We start from the raw sequence: 15,075 nt of genomic DNA, 5'->3' as shown, positions 1-15,075 counted from the left end.
GCCACCACTGTCCCTGTCTTGGGCTCTGGTTAGGCGAGGCAGCCTCCTAACCTCCCTCTAATGTTGCTAGGAACCCACCTCGGGGCTTCCTGGCAATCTTCGGGGCTCCCCTGGAGAGTTGGCAACTGGCCATTTTGCCCTTGTTCTCTTCCTCAGGGAGTCCCCAACCCGCCCCTAGCGTGTCCAAGCGGCTGGGGGAACTAGCGGGGCAGAGGGACTTCTCAACGTCAACAGTAAAAGGGATTTATTTTGAAACCACTCAACTATATACAGGCATATTAACAGTGAACTGAAGAATCAGAAGTAAAGGCGACAAAACCGCTCCCTCTCTCCCTTCTCTACACTCAGGCCCTGCCTGGATGGTCCGCAGGGCAGGCACATGACTTTGCTTGCACTGGAGAAGGTCAGATTAGCACCACTCCCAACATGGCCCCTCTGCCTCCTGCAGGAAGTGGCTCTCCCCCCTGCAGCATTCTGGGGCTGATCTCCTCACAGTAGGGTTGCCAAGTCCGAAGCGGCGCTGGAGCGGGGGACTCCAGCACTGCTTTGGGAGTGCGTGCGTGCGCCGCAACCACGTCACCCAGAAGTGATGTAACCATGCCGGGCACGCTGGGGCGAGGCCACAACCATCCAAGGGAAAACCATAGAGCTTTCCCTTGGATGACCGTGGCCCCGCCCCCAGCATGCCCGCCCCCAGCATGCCTCCAGCATGCCCGGCGTGATCGTGTCACTTCCAGGTAACGTGCACGTCACATACTTTGGGGGTTGGGTTCCCCCGGGGCCTGATCCGCCGGCAGCGGGGAACGGGCCTCTGGGGCGGGGGTTGCTTTGGGGGTGGGGTTCCCCCGGGGCCCGATCCGCCGGCGGCGGGGAATGGGCCTCTGGGGCAGGGGTTTCCCCGCCCCTCGGGGGAACTTGGCAAGCCTACCTCACAGCCTTGATGGACTTCCCGTCCTCTCTAGAGTCGGACTCGACTGTGGGACTGAACAAGGGGGGGGGGGGAATGAGGAGGAGACTAGGTCCAAGCCTACCTCAAGTTTGATGGCCTCCTCCTATCCAGCCCACACCAACTTACCCACAAAATGGCATTTCTCCACAGGCTCAAGAGGGAGACCTGGCCATTTCCCCCTTTTTCTGTGTACTAGTTGCTGCTGCATTCCTTCTGTGCTGCTTCTCTGCTGTAACGCTGTTATCTCTAAGCGGTGCAGGTGGTGTAGTGTCTGGGCCTGGGAGAACCGTGGGAGCACTGTCGGTTCCCAGCCTCGGCTCTAATGGTCTGAGGCTCCTTCTCCCGCGCGCGGGAATATGGCTAATTGGCCTATGGTGGGGTGTGTGTGCATACGAATGCCCTATCTCCCATTATGCTTGTAGGGGCGATGCTATTCTTTTTTTTTCTTTTCTTTTTTAAAATTTTTATTAAGAAGAATAAAACAACATAACAGCATATTCAAATATGTCAAAAGAACCAACCATTACAGTAAGTGATTAACCGAAGAAAAACTTAGAAACACAATCAAACCCAACCCGTCTACGTAATAATAAACCTTAATCACCATCCTTTAGCCTGTATACTGATGAATGATGCAAATAAAACCGGCTTCTTGAATGGTGATCGAGCTAATGTGTTGTATCCTACGCTCTTGTACGAAGCTAAGATTAAAGACGTACCCAGGGGACATAAGCAGCCTTAGAAGGAATTATGTCCTTCTCTGACATATACTGAAGCACTCTAAACCACACTGCGACAAATCGCTCATAGGCCGTTGATGTCTCTACTGATGTAGCTTGAGTGACCTGGGTCAGCTTCTCTAAAATAAATAGATCCCAGATTTTATCATGCCATGTTTGTATCAGGGGAGGAGAGCTGGCTTTCCAACCAGCCGCTATGGTTAGACGTGCTGCAGCCATTCTTAACAGTGCTTCTGTCAACGGATCCATAGCTCTGCAATAAAGTATTACCTTTCTGATAAGTGTGTACTCCGTTGTTGGCTGTGGGCTCTGACATCTGGTTAGGTGGCCACTTGGCTTAAGTTTGAGAGCAAAACTGAAGTCAAAAAGGCCTGAGCCCGTTAAAGGACATCAGTGGCGGCAAACGTTAACCTGCCTTTCTTGGATCCCTTTGTCTGCTCTGACCTTCCAGGCCCATCGTGGACCTCATGGGCACCATGGAGACCCAGTCGGAACCTTCGGAACTCGAGCTGGACAACGTGGTGATAACAAACCCGCATATTGAAGCCATCCTGGAGAATGAAGACTGGATTGAAGACGCCTCGTAAGTCACGGCGTGGCCGGCTCCGAGCTGGGAAATTCCTGGAGGTGGGGGGGCCGAGCCCGGGGGGGGAACGCATCTGCCGGAGGACCTCGGCAGAGGGCACAGAGCCACGGAGGCCCCCCTCCGAAGCAGGGGAGCCGACCTCTGTCGCCTGGAGAGGCGCTGTAGCCCCAGGAGATCCCCAGGCCCCGACTGGAGATCAGCAGCCCTTCCTCCCAGGCAGTGGTGGCGGAGTGCTGCCTCCTCCGTCTCTGTCAACCAGCCAAGAACGACAGCCGCCACAGCAGAAAAAGCAGCATCGGAAAATATGGGTATTTGTTCAGGATTCGTCTAACCCCCATTTGCATGTTTAAGGTAGAGACGTCACTCAGCAAATGTCTGGGAGCCCAGCAGGCCCGTAGCTAACGCTGGGCCCACAGGGTGCCCCCTCGCAGTTTTTACGGGGCCCCCTCCATGGCCAACCCTAACACCCTTCTAAGCAGGAGCCCCCCACCCCACCCCCCTGGCCTAGGCGATGATAAAAAGAGAGAGATCGCATCCCATCCACGGAGCAAGCCAGGCCGCTCTGCTGGACCAGACTGGAAGTTTCCCCTTCGCCGGAGCTGGAGGGGAAGGGTGGAACTGCCCCTTCTCTGCCCAATGGAAGGAAGGAGGCCGGGGGATCCACAGCGGCAGCAGCAGGCAGCATTCCCGAAAGCCAGTGACACGCAAAGGTGGCGGGGTGCCACGCGCGCTTCCGCCCCAAGTGCCCGGAGGGGGCGGTGGGCACATCGCCTTGGGGGCGCCTGAATTTCGCTGCGCTGCGGTCCGCCGCCCCCGGCCTTTCCCTCTGGCCTCTCCCCCGCAGCCTTTACGGCACTCCACCCCTCCTGGAAAGGTTAGCCCGAGACCTGACAGCAAGAACTCCCCGAGACAGACACAGAGATCGGTCCAAACCCCCCAAAACAGATCTGAATCAGCAGGGATCCCGGGGGACTCATTTACAGTCTCCTCACCCCTTGGTTGCAGCCCGGGCTGCCTTAGGAATTCCACCAATTAATTCAAAGTTAATTTAATTAACTTTGATTTAATTGGCTGGTGGCCCCCCCGGCCCCCTCCCCCAAAACTCCTTAGCTACGGGGCTTGAGCCCAGCCATAATTTTGCACTAAAAACCTCTGGGTCTGATGCAGGATTGGGCTAGTAGTGAGTTCCCCACACCCTTCCCTCCTGGGCTGCAGATACAGGCAATCGCCAGCTGCCTGCACAACTCATCCCCTGCACTGCTCATTTAATTTCTTCTTTCTTTTTTGTTACTGTTCATTCGACGCAGTGGTCTCAAACAGCCACTGAGAGTTTATGTTTAAGCAATTAATGGAAAGCTTAATGATACATAATGATGGGGTTTATGCAGTTGTTTTAGAATGTTTCTGTATTTCTACAACAGCAGCCAAAGATCTAGGGACCAGGCCCATAGCCACAGCGGGGCATCTCGAGGCTAGGCCCCCTGACTTACTGGCAAAGCCCCACAACTTGCCTGCTTGTCAGGCAAGGAGGGATAGAAACCGAATTAAATAAATAATTAAATAAATAAATAAACAAGCGACTTCCCATCCAGCCCAGGGCCCCCGAGTGGCGGAGGGTGCGGGGAAGGAGGCAGGTATTCCTGCTCAGCTGTCTGACGCGAAGGGCTGGCTACAGTGGCCACGCAGAGCCAGGCAACACCTCTGTTCCCCCCCCCCGAAAGTCTATTTCCCTCGGAAAGTACTTGTTGCTAGTGGGACGCACTGCGCTGTCTTGGCACGAGGCGCCGGCTATGGTGGTGCAAGGAGCTGCTGTGAGGATAGGGTTGCCAAGTGTGAATGCAGCCGCCAGCGGGGTACTCCTGGCTGGCGGCTGGAGCGCGTGCGCGTGCCGCATCCACATCATGCGGCACACTCGGGTCTCGAACTGCTGAACTACCGACCTTCCACAGCTTGCAGTTCAGCGTCTTAACCCCTTGAGCCACCGCAGCTGTGAGACATGAGGGAGTCTTTCGGCAGCCTCTGCCGTGACGTCGATCTGAGTGTGGCATTTTTCTCTCCCTTCAGGGGCCTGGTTTCCCACTGCATTGCCATTCTGAAGGTAAATTTCTTATTCTGGGGGAGTTCCAATCGCAGCATGCCCTTCAAGGAGGAGCTTGCTCTGTGGGAGGTGCAGGGAGAGCATAAGAAAAATGGGGCTGCGGGGCAGGCAGGGCCAACAGCACTGATGCGCACTTCTCCTTGGGACAGATCTGCCACACCCTGACGGAAAAGCTTGTCGCCATGACGATGGGTTCGGGGGCCCGGATGAAGTCTCCGACCAGCCTGAGTGACATCATTGTGGTGGCCAAGAGGATCAGCCCCAGGTGAGAGCCGACAGGGGGGGACATCAGCAGGTGAGCGGGCCGGTGGATGGGGGGGGGGATTCCACGGCCGGAGCTGTTGGGATACAGGCAGACTCTGTGGTGGAAGGGAACGCCTGTAAAATGATGCACTTGGGTTTCATAGGCACACTCATCAGAACCATATAGCTGCTCACAGGGGTCATTTCGTAGAAAAAGAGGTGCAGGAGCTCATTAGCATAGCTCATTAGCATAAAATTAGCATAACTTATTTGCATATGCCACACACCCCTGACATCACCAGAAGTGTGTCAAAAGGCAACACCCACCGCTCAGGCTCCACTGGGCTGTTTTGGATTGCTAGCTACTGGGGGAACGTGCGGATCTGTCCTCGCAGAGGAGGGAGAGCTTGTACCTGAATAAAACTTGGTCTTAAAGGTGCCACTGGACTGTTTTGGACCGGGGGGGCCAGAGGGAGCTCTCTCTGCAACTTATCTGGCTGCTTCTTGCTCTGACTGAGGGCTGCTGGGAGCAGGGGGTGGGGCTTGTTGCATGTGCCCGCCGCCTGGGCTCTTTACTGCCGGAGCTCCGCTCCTGTGCGCTCCTGCAGGAAATGACCCCTGGCTGCTCAGGCACTTCCATAGTGCATAGCTGGATTTTGGTGCGTCCTGAGCCAGTGGGTTCTTATCACCATTAAAAAAAATATCTTCCCCCTTCCTAAGATGTGAAATCCAGCTCCTATCAGGCCAGGGGCCAGGAGTCAAGCAAAGAGCAAATGGGGCCCACGCTCCCGTGACAGACGCCACCGGGGCAGGCCGACTGAGGCTGTTCAGAGGCCCCGGTGGCCAGCCCAGGGGGACTGACCTCCCCACACCTTCCCCTCCTCCATGCATCTTGAGTCCCCTGAGCAGCCATGCAGGCCCCAGGGTTCCCTCTCAGCTGAGTAAGTGTGAGCCAGCTGGCAGTTTTTTTAGCCTCCGGCTCGCACATTTTCATCTCCGCTCAGGGAGGATGTGGCTCCAGAGCAATGTGCCCTCTAAGCTGTGGAGCCTTGTGAGCAAAAATCCTACTTTGTGAGCCGCTGGCATGAAAGCTGCGAGCGAGCGATTGGGCTGCTGCATAAATCAGTTTGCTTTGGACGCAATGTTCCCTCTAAGCTGAGTTTGTGCGAGCCAGCTCACAGTTTTTTAGCCTCCGGCTCGCACATTTTCATCTCCGCTCAGGGAGGATGTGGCTCCAGAGCAATGTGCCCTCTAAGCTGTGGAGCCTTGTGAGCAAAAATCCTACTTTGTGAGCCGCTGGCATGAAAGCTGCGAGCGAGCGATTGGGCTGCTGCATAAATCAGTTTGCTTTGGACGCAATGTTCCCTCTAAGCTGAGTTTGTGCGAGCCAGCTCACAGTTTTTTAGCCTCCGGCTCGCACATTTTCATCTCCGCTCAGGGAGGATGTGGCTCCAGAGCAATGTGCCCTCTAAGCTGTGGAGCCTTGTGAGCAAAAATCCTACTTTGTGAGCCGCTGGCATGAAAGCTGCGAGCGAGCGATTGGGCTGCTGCATAAATCAGTTTGCTTTGGACGCAATGTTCCCTCTAAGCTGAGTTTGTGCGAGCCAGCTCACAGTTTTTTAGCCTCCGGCTCGCACATTTTCATCTCCGCTCAGGGAGGATGTGGCTCCAGAGCAATGTGCCCTCTAAGCTGTGGAGCCTTGTGAGCAAAAATCCTACTTTGTGAGCCGCTGGCATGAAAGCTGCGAGCGAGCGATTGGGCTGCTGCATAAATCAGTTTGCTTTGGACGCAATGTTCCCTCTAAGCTGAGTTAGTGTGAGCTAGCTCACACTGACTCAGCTTAGAGGGAACATGGATTCGTATCCACCCTCCAAAGCAGCCGTTTCCTCCAGAGGTTCTGAGATCTGTACTCGGGAGATGAGCTGTGATTCTGGGAGATCTCCGGGTCTCACCTGTAGGTTGGCAACCCTACATGACACCTGTGACGTCTTTCAACAATGTAGGCGGGGCCTTTGACACAGCTGAGCAGGGGCCCCCACCCCCCGGAAGGTTTGGGGCCACAAGTGGCTGCCCGTTTAACCTTTATGGCTGAGTCGGCCTTCCGCGTCAGTCAGGGATGGGAGCGGTATGCTTTGTTCTGAAGTATACAAAATCCCTCCCCCCCTTTCCCTCTTGCCTGCACATCTTCTCTTTCTCTCCTGCCTTCTTCCTTGTTAATTAGTCCCATATTCACCTTACTCTTAAGTTAGAAAGAGCCTTCCGAAGGGCCATCTCTCCACCCAGGCCTGCCATGTTTTCCCACACCTTAAAAAGGATATTATAGCTTTGGGAAAAGTGCAGAAAAGGGCAACTCGAATGATCAAAGGGTTGGAACACTTTCCCTATGAAGACAGGTGAAAGCGCTTGGGGGCTCTTTAGCTTGGAGAAACGACGACTGAGGGGTGACGTGATTGAGGCTTATAAGATTATGCATGGGAAAGAGCAGGTAGAGAAAGAGGTACTTTTCTCCCTTTCTCACAATACAAGAACTCCTTGTGGGCACTCCATGAAATTGCTGAGCGGTCGGGTTAGAACGGAAAAAAGGAAGCACTTCTTCACCCAAAGAGTGATTAAACACATGGAATTCACTGCCACAGGAAGTGGTGGCGGCTACAAGCATGGACGGCTTCAAAAGGGAATTAGATAAGCATATGGAGCAGAGGTCCTCTTCACCACAAGCAGTGTTCCCTCTAAGCTGAGTTAGTGTGAGCTAGCTCACAGTTTTTTAGCCTCCAGCTCACATGTTTTTGTCTTAGCTCAGGAAGGATGGGTCCAGAGCCAACTAATTTATGCAGTAGCCAAATTGTTTGCTTACAGCTTTAATGCCAGGAGCTCACAAAGTAGAATTTTTGCTCAGAAAATTCCACAGCTTAGAGGGAACATTGGCCACAAGGTATAGATAGGGACTCCGGGGCAAGTGATGCTCTGTCATCTTGGTGCTTGGGGTGGGGGGGTCAACAGTGGGAGGTCTTCTAGTGTCCCGGCCCCACTGGTGGACCTCCTGATGGCACCTAGTATTTCTGGCCACTGTGTGATACAGAGTGTTGGACTAGATGGGCCTTTGGCCTGATCCAGCATTGGCCTCTCTTATGTTCCTATGTTCCCCAGGGTAGATGATGTTGTCAGATCCATGTACCCGCCGCTGGACCCGAAGCTTTTGGATGCCAGGTGAGTATGCTTCTTGGGGGGGGGGGGGAAGGCTGCCCATATTGCACGTGTGGATCCCACCTCTGAGTGTGCTGCCTGATGTCCTTTCGGCGCACCGGCTTTCATTCAAGAAGGAAGCCGTCTCCTCGGACTTCTAGAGCCCCGGCCAGAGGGCAACGCTTGCAGGGGCCGCTGCCTGCCTCAGCCACGCAGGGGAAACGGGTCCCTTTTGCCTTTCTGCTGTTCTGAGGGAGTCACACCTGGGGACTGGCAGGTGCAGAAAGTGTGAAGGAATGCCAGGCTTGGGGAAAAAAGAATTGCACCCTGCAGAAAGTTGTGGCGTGAGCAAAAGGTGAAGTGTAGGTTTCGAGGGTTCAATAACGACAGAACACACAGGGATCTGTAGAAGCTCTCTGACCAGCAAGCTCTCAGTCCTCTCTCTGTCCCAACTGTTTTTCTTGAACTGCCTGTCAGCAGCGCTTTATTTAGAGCAGGCTCACCCATTTCTCCCCCCTGCCATGCACAGTGAAAACGTTACAAAGGAGAAGCCTCTAACTAGAATCACAATATGTTCTTAACAGGATGTTCTTTACGCTGAAGCTCTCCTATCTTGCCCGAATGTAGCCAAGTTTATACTCTCAGCAAACTCAGCAGACCCGCAGGGTTTGTGCACTGCTTGCCAATCTCCCTGAGAGAACTTGAACTCCCGGGCATGCCTCACGGGAGTTTTTCATTCCCACAGTGAAGCGATATCTTCCTTTATCTATTTATGAACTTATTAAAGCAATACAGCGTACGCCCCCCACATTGTATAGCTCAAAGGGTGCGTTCAGACGCGGCGTTTCAGCCGGCATAAACTGTACTGGTTGGAACCGGTGCAGTTTATGCCGGCTGAAACGCGATCACACTTACCTCCATTTTGCGGATCCCATCGCTGTATGCCCGCTCACACGCTGCGGGCGTCGGCTTTATTTTTTTAACTCAGTTTGAGCATGCGCATAGGCAGCCATTCACAGAATGGCGATCTTTGCGCATGCTCAAAACACCCCATATTACATTTAAACTTTAAAGGTAAGGACTTACCTTTAAAGTTTAAAGACCAAACTGGCCTCCCTGAAGTCCCGGACTCCTCCAAAACGCTACACTAAGGGCTTTTTTTTTTTTTAACAAATGCTCAGGGCGAAGCTTTGCCCAAGCGCACATCGCTCAGTTAAAAAAAAATGGCGGGGGGAAAACGGCAGTCAGGCTTCCGAACGGAAGTGTCTAGACACCGGTGGAGAGTGATCAGACGGAGGGGTAAAGCGATTGCAACCGTTGTACTCAGGATACCACCACTTGGGGACCTAGTGGCAGAGTACAACGGTTTAAAGGCCTTTACAATGGTTAGGGACGGGAGGCAGATGTTCGCCGTGTGAACGCCGGTAAGTACACCAGTTGGAACCGGCACCTATACCGTTGTAAAGCCACCGTCTGAACGCACCCAAAGTGTAATAAGGTAAAAGAGAGATCTTCTCCAGTCCTTCGCCAGCTCCCTTTAATGCAGTTAAGAGGAAGAGACGAAAAGCAACAAAGAGATAATGCAGGCAAATTGGATTACCCAAATTTGGGGGCCTGGCGTAGGGCGACCCTGCTGAAGACCCCCGGCCATACACCGTGGTGGTCCCAGTCCACACCAGGATCTCACACCCCGACCGTTTAAAAGAAAGAAATGCTGGAAGCTCCGGTGACTTCTTATTTTGGATTCGCCTACTGCTCTTTTTCAGTGATGTGCATGTTAAGTGTCACCAACGTGAAGGCTCTCGTAACTTTGCCGACAGCAGCCGAGGAGGCGAGAGGCGTGGGCTTTCCTCTCCAAAAAGAGAGACGTCTTATTCCTAAACTGTGTGGTGATCTAAAACATGCCTCCCTCCACTTTCCCAGGCACCCTCCTTGGCTGCTTCTACCGTGGACCCGGGGGGGGTGGGGGGGAGATGTTGTCTTCACAGGTTGCTTTAAATGGGAGTGCCCCACAACGTCATGTGTGGGCTAAGCAGGACGCCTGAGCCTCCTGGGGCTTTCTTTCAGGAGCCAAGGACAGCTTCCTAGGGTCCAGCTCCAAGGGAAAACTGCAGGGGGCTGCTGGGGGGGGGCGGGGGAGCAGAGTGTCCATGGGGACACTTGGAGCCACTGCGGGGAGGATGCAGCACTCAGCGTTGCCTTCAAAATGGCAAGGCTGGAGAGGGAGGCCTGTAGCTAACGTGGGGCCCACGGGGCTCGGCCCTCCCGCAGTTTTTACGGGCCCCGTCCTCGGCTTCCCCTTCCCCCCCATTGCTGCCCTCCGCCCAACGGCCGGCGAGGAGGCTCCTCTGTTCCGACAAGGCTGCTGGGAAGCGCCTCCTCCCTGCCTGCCCGCCCGCCCCTTGGCACGCCAGCCGTGCCAATCTTTCGCTCCCGATCCCCCTCCCCGGGGGAGGCCCTGCTGGCTGGTCTCTCTGGGGAAGGAAGGGGGGCTCCTCCTCCTCCTGGGCGTGCGGATCTGCTGCCGGGCACACCACCACCCCCAATTCCCCAGTCTGGGGCGGAAGTTTCTCCGCTGCCCGCCGACTCCACGGCCCGATTCGGAACCCTTTCAGCCTGCCGGGGAATGTGCAGATCTGCCCTCACAGAGGAGGGAGAGCTTGTACCTGAAGGCAGGCCGGGGGGGGGCTCTGCAACTTACCTGGCTGCTTCTTGCTCCTTGTGGCCCGACTGAGAGCTGCTGGGAGCAGGGGGCGGGGCTTGTTGCATGTGCCCGCCCCCTGGGCTCCTTACTGCCGGAGCTTCACTCCTGTGCACTCCCGCAGGAAGCGACCCCTGCCAGTAAGGTTACCAACCTCCAAGTGGGGCCTGGGGATCTGGAATTACAACTGATCTTCAGACTCCAGAGATCAGTTTCCCGTGGAGAAAATGGCATCCGGGGAGGCATCCTCACTGAGCTCCCTTCCCTCCGCAAGCTCCGCCTCCTGAAGGCTCCGCCCCCCAAGTCTCCAGGTACTTCCCAACTCAGAACTGGCATGCCTACAGAGTGTGTGTAACTAGGGTTGCCGGTTCCCACCTGGCAATCAGCAGGGGATGGGGAGGGGACTTACCAGTAGAAATAAGGCCTAGGCCACGTTGCTGGCGCGGAACAGGAAGTGACATCATCATGCAGCAACTTCTGGGTGACACTCTGGTATTTGGGCAAAAGCTCTATGGTAAAAACCGGCTTCTACTATAGAGTTTTTGTCCAAATATCAGAGCGTCACCCGGATGTCCCTGGCATGATGATGTCACTTCTTTTGTGACACTGGCAACATGGGTGGCCTAGGCCGCCTTCTTTCTGCTGGTAAGTCCCCCCACCAGCCAGCTCCTGGAGATTTGAGGTGGAGCCTGGAGAGGACAGGGAACTCAGTGGGGGCATAATGCCACCCTCCAAAGCAGCCATTTCCTCCTGGGGAAACTGATCTCTGCAACCTGGAGATGAGCTGCAGTTCTGGGGGATCCCCAGGCCCCACCTGGAGGCTGGCATCCTTACCTAATAGCTCAGGTGTGTGAGCATGGTACTGAGCTCTGGTGCTTGCTCTTGCAACTGCATACAGCACAATGTATTTGGAGGACGAAAGACCTTACAAATGTTTGAGCTGAGATTTTAGCACCTCTGCTTTGTGGGAAGTGTTTCTCATCGGATCATAGAACGTTAGAGTTGGAAGGGACCTTGCAGGACATCTAGTCCAACCCCCTGCACTCTGCAGGAGCATAGCCGAAAGAGAGCCCTACATACCTACAACATACCCGAAAGAGGGTCGTCCAGCCTCCGCTTGAAAACGTCCAGCGAAGGAGCATCCACCCCCTCCAGAGGCAGTCTGTTCCACTGCTCAACCACTCTTACAGTCAGGAAGTTTCTCCTGATATTTAGCTGGTATCGACTCCCTTGTAATTCCCACCCATTAGATCTAGTCTTGCAATCCGGAGCAAGAGAGAAGAGATCTGCTCCATCTTCTACATGTTGTTGTTGTTCAGTAGCACAGTCGAGTCCGACTCTTCGCGACCCCATGGACCAGATCACGCCAGGCCTTCCTGTCTTCTGCCGTCCTCTGAAGTTTGCTGTACATGACGGCCCTTCAAATCCTTGAAGACTGCAATCGTGTCCCCTCTAAGCCTTCTCTTTCCCAGGCTAAACAGACCCAGCTCTTTCAGCCTCTCCTCATAAGACTTGGATTCCAGCCCTCTCACCATCCTGGTTGCCCTCTTCTGGGCACGCTCGAGCTTGTCAACATCCTTCCTAAAATGTGGTGCCCAAAACTGGACACAGTACTCCAGGTGAGGCCTGACCATAGCAGAATAGAGCGGAACTACCACCTCCCGTGATCTGGACACAGTGCTTCCGTTAATGCATCCTAAGATTGCATTCGCTTTCTTCGCAGCCACATCGCACTGCAGGCTCATGTTTCGCTTGTGATCAACCAGAACACCCAGGTCCCTTTCCCTCCTCAACATGCTGCTCAGGCAGTGGGGCAGGGGGCCTGGGAATCCGAGAGCAGCGTGTGCAGTTTAGACAGGCCCCGACTGCATAGCTGTAGGAGAGCAGTGCAGACATCTGCGTGGCAAACCCGAATGAATTCACTGTTCTCCTGGCTGGAAATTGGGAACCTAAAAGTAGAGGTTGGGAACCCAGGTATCAGGCTAATTGCACAAGGCAGAAACATCTGCTGATGTGCTGAGTTCATCGTGAGAAGCTACCTTGGCAAAGGGATTTTCCCATTAAAACAAAAAAAGGGATGACATGTAGGAACAGTGAAGAATTCACTGTTCTCCTGGCTGGAGATTGGGAACTCAAAAGTATATACGTACTAAGAGCATGAGAAGTCTGGTGACTGCTCATAGCAATTGACGTGGCCAGGTAGTTGGTTTGGGTGAACGTGGCCCCCTCCACCTAGGACTGCTGAGAGAGCGGGGGGGGGCAGATGATGGGGCCTGGGGTGGGCAGGAGGGGCCCGGTCTCGCCCTCGCTTTCACCCAACTGAGGTCACCCCATTCCTTTTGCAGGACGACGGCCCTGCTGCTCTCCGTCAGCCACCTGGTCTTGATTACCCGCAACGCCTGCCACTCGCCCGGCGGCATGGACTGGATCGACCAATCGCTGTCTGCAGCTGAGGAGCACATGGGTGTGCTGCGCGAGGCAGCCCTGGCCTCTGAACCGGAGCGCGTTGCCCCTGGGGCCGAGGGCTTTCTTCAGGAGCAGTCTGCCATCTAACAGGCCCAGCGGAGGCCCTGAGGCCCTCTCCTCCCCTCCCCATCTCTTCCCTACCCCCTCCCAGCACTGCTGTCAGGAGGAAGGACCGTGGCCAGCCTACTGCGTAGAATAGCTTTGCTTATCGGGGGGCACATCCAAGAGCTGCGGAACAGAATCTCTGCTTGGCTGCTACTTCGTTCTAACTCTCCTTTGGGTGGAACAGCAGCGGCCCTTAAGACAGCGGGTGTGGTTCTGGGGATCATTTCTCTGCCATTAGAGGAGGAATTTAGTTGTGCTGACAACTCTGGAAGTAAGGCCAGAGGGGTGGGAATGAATGCTGAGAATCTTAATGCTGGGTCCAAACGGCTCCTTTAGACAGCACACGGGGACTCAGGCCACGGGGCTGTCTTGCTTTTCCCTCCCTGCATTGTTATGCTCTTGAAAGACCCCACTGTGCCCAAAGTGGAAACTGTACAGAGTTCAAAACTTGAAGGTTATCTTCAGTACCAGGGCACAGTACCAATTTTGACCTGAAATACTTCAGTTTCTTCAATACCTAAGTGGGGGCAAGCTGACTTTGTACCAATCTTTAGAGGGGTTTTGTTTTTGCCGGCATTTCCCCCTCCTTTTGGAGCATCATTTATGTAACTTTCTTGACAAGGGCTCAAGAGTGGGCAGTCTTTTAAGGTCGCCTCCCCCCCCCCCCGGCATTGTCGCTTACTGTTCATAGGTTACAGCGAACACGTGTACATCTGTTTTTAAGAAAAAAACAACACACATTCACTTTACAAATGAAACCGGGGATCAAAACCTGGCTAAGTGTGGGGTCAAAACCGTACATTCAGCTGGGTACATATGCCAAATATGGGCTCTTCCACATTCTCATTTCTCACACACTGCTGTATGTCGAGCAGTTTAAGTGCAGGAAAATATGCCAGACATACAATGATGTACTATCAAACTGACCACTAGAGGGAGCAAAATGCATGTTAAAAAAAGAAGCAGCAGCAATAGAGACTCACAGGGGAGGAAAATGAGAGAATGCGGAAGTGCGCTGAAACATGAGAATTATCCAAAGCACTTAAAGAAAGGTGAAGTTCACAGTGTAAACGGATTGTACGCGTGTTCACTGTCTCTTGTGAACAGGGCTTCTTCCTATTGATTTCTTCAGTACACTCCAAGTCACACTGTTTGTTGCAGAATACTCTTCACCCCACATTCCAGGGGCTTGCTCTGACTGTGGGGCTTGCTCTGACTGTGCACTGTCTCTCCCGGGCCTTCCCTAGCTTCTTTCCGAGTTGTAGGGCTGAACCCTGGAATAAGAAACAGGTTCTGGAATTAAGACTTGGTGGGTCCTGCCTCTGATGTAGCCCTGCTTGCTGTGCTACTGGAACAGAGTCCCTTCCGTGGAAGGAAAGGGAGCCCTAGATGCAGCCCAGCCCTCGGGGTCTTTAGCTGCAGGCCTCTCCCTCATCCTACACTCCTCCTTAGCTTGGGGAGGGTTCCAGTGTTCACATGCTGGCACTCTTAGCTTCTCTGTTCAAGGTGTTTCCATAAGAATAATAAAGATGGGGGATTCCGTCATCTAAACTTGGTCTTCTGTGTGTTCATTGGATATGCCCTTTGCGATAACAGAATGCACAAAGTAGAATTTATGTCTGGACTTCATTTATTTACATCCTCCTCTTTCTCCCCAGTAGTGAGAGAGCCAGTAGTAGAGAGCCAGTTTGGTGTCGTGGTTAAGTGTGCTGACTCTAATCTGGGAGAACCGGGTTTGATTCCCCACTCCTCCACTTGCACCTGCTGATGTGATCTTGGGTCAGTCACAAGCTCTGGCACAGCTGTTCCTGAAAGAGCAGTTTGTGTCAGAGTTCTCTCAGCCCCACCCACCTCACAGGGTGTCTGTTGTGGGGAGGAAAGGGAGGGGAAAGGAGTTTGTCAGCCGCTCTGAGACTCCAAGTGAAGGGCGGGGTATAATTCCAATCTCTTCTTCTTCTAAGTGGCTGTTCCCTCTAAGCTGTGGAGTCTCGTGAGCAAATATC

At 54.0% G+C, this 15,075-nt stretch overlaps 1 protein-coding gene across 1 annotated transcript in view; it reads left to right on the top strand.

Moving 5' to 3' along the window:
• The window catches only part of TMEM98 (transmembrane protein 98), a 22,753-nt gene extending 8,151 nt beyond the window's left edge, over positions 1–14,602 (top strand). The window contains exons 4-8 of the mRNA XM_015423561.1: positions 2,141–2,272; positions 4,340–4,373; positions 4,523–4,638; positions 7,765–7,824; positions 12,847–14,602. Coding sequence (XP_015279047.1) covers positions 2,141–2,272; positions 4,340–4,373; positions 4,523–4,638; positions 7,765–7,824; positions 12,847–13,054 — 550 coding nt within the window. The 3' untranslated portion in view covers positions 13,055–14,602. The remainder of the gene's footprint in view (positions 1–2,140; positions 2,273–4,339; positions 4,374–4,522; positions 4,639–7,764; positions 7,825–12,846) is intronic.
• Positions 14,603–15,075: the final 473 nt, after the last annotated feature.

The sequence above is a fragment of the Gekko japonicus genome, unplaced genomic scaffold (assembly GCF_001447785.1).
Source record: "Gekko japonicus isolate JY-2015 unplaced genomic scaffold, Gekko_japonicus_V1.1 scaffold3609, whole genome shotgun sequence".
Lineage (NCBI taxonomy): Eukaryota > Metazoa > Chordata > Lepidosauria > Squamata > Gekkonidae > Gekko > Gekko japonicus.
Note: the sequence above shows the minus strand (reverse complement) of the source record. Positions and strands in the feature narration are given on the sequence as shown.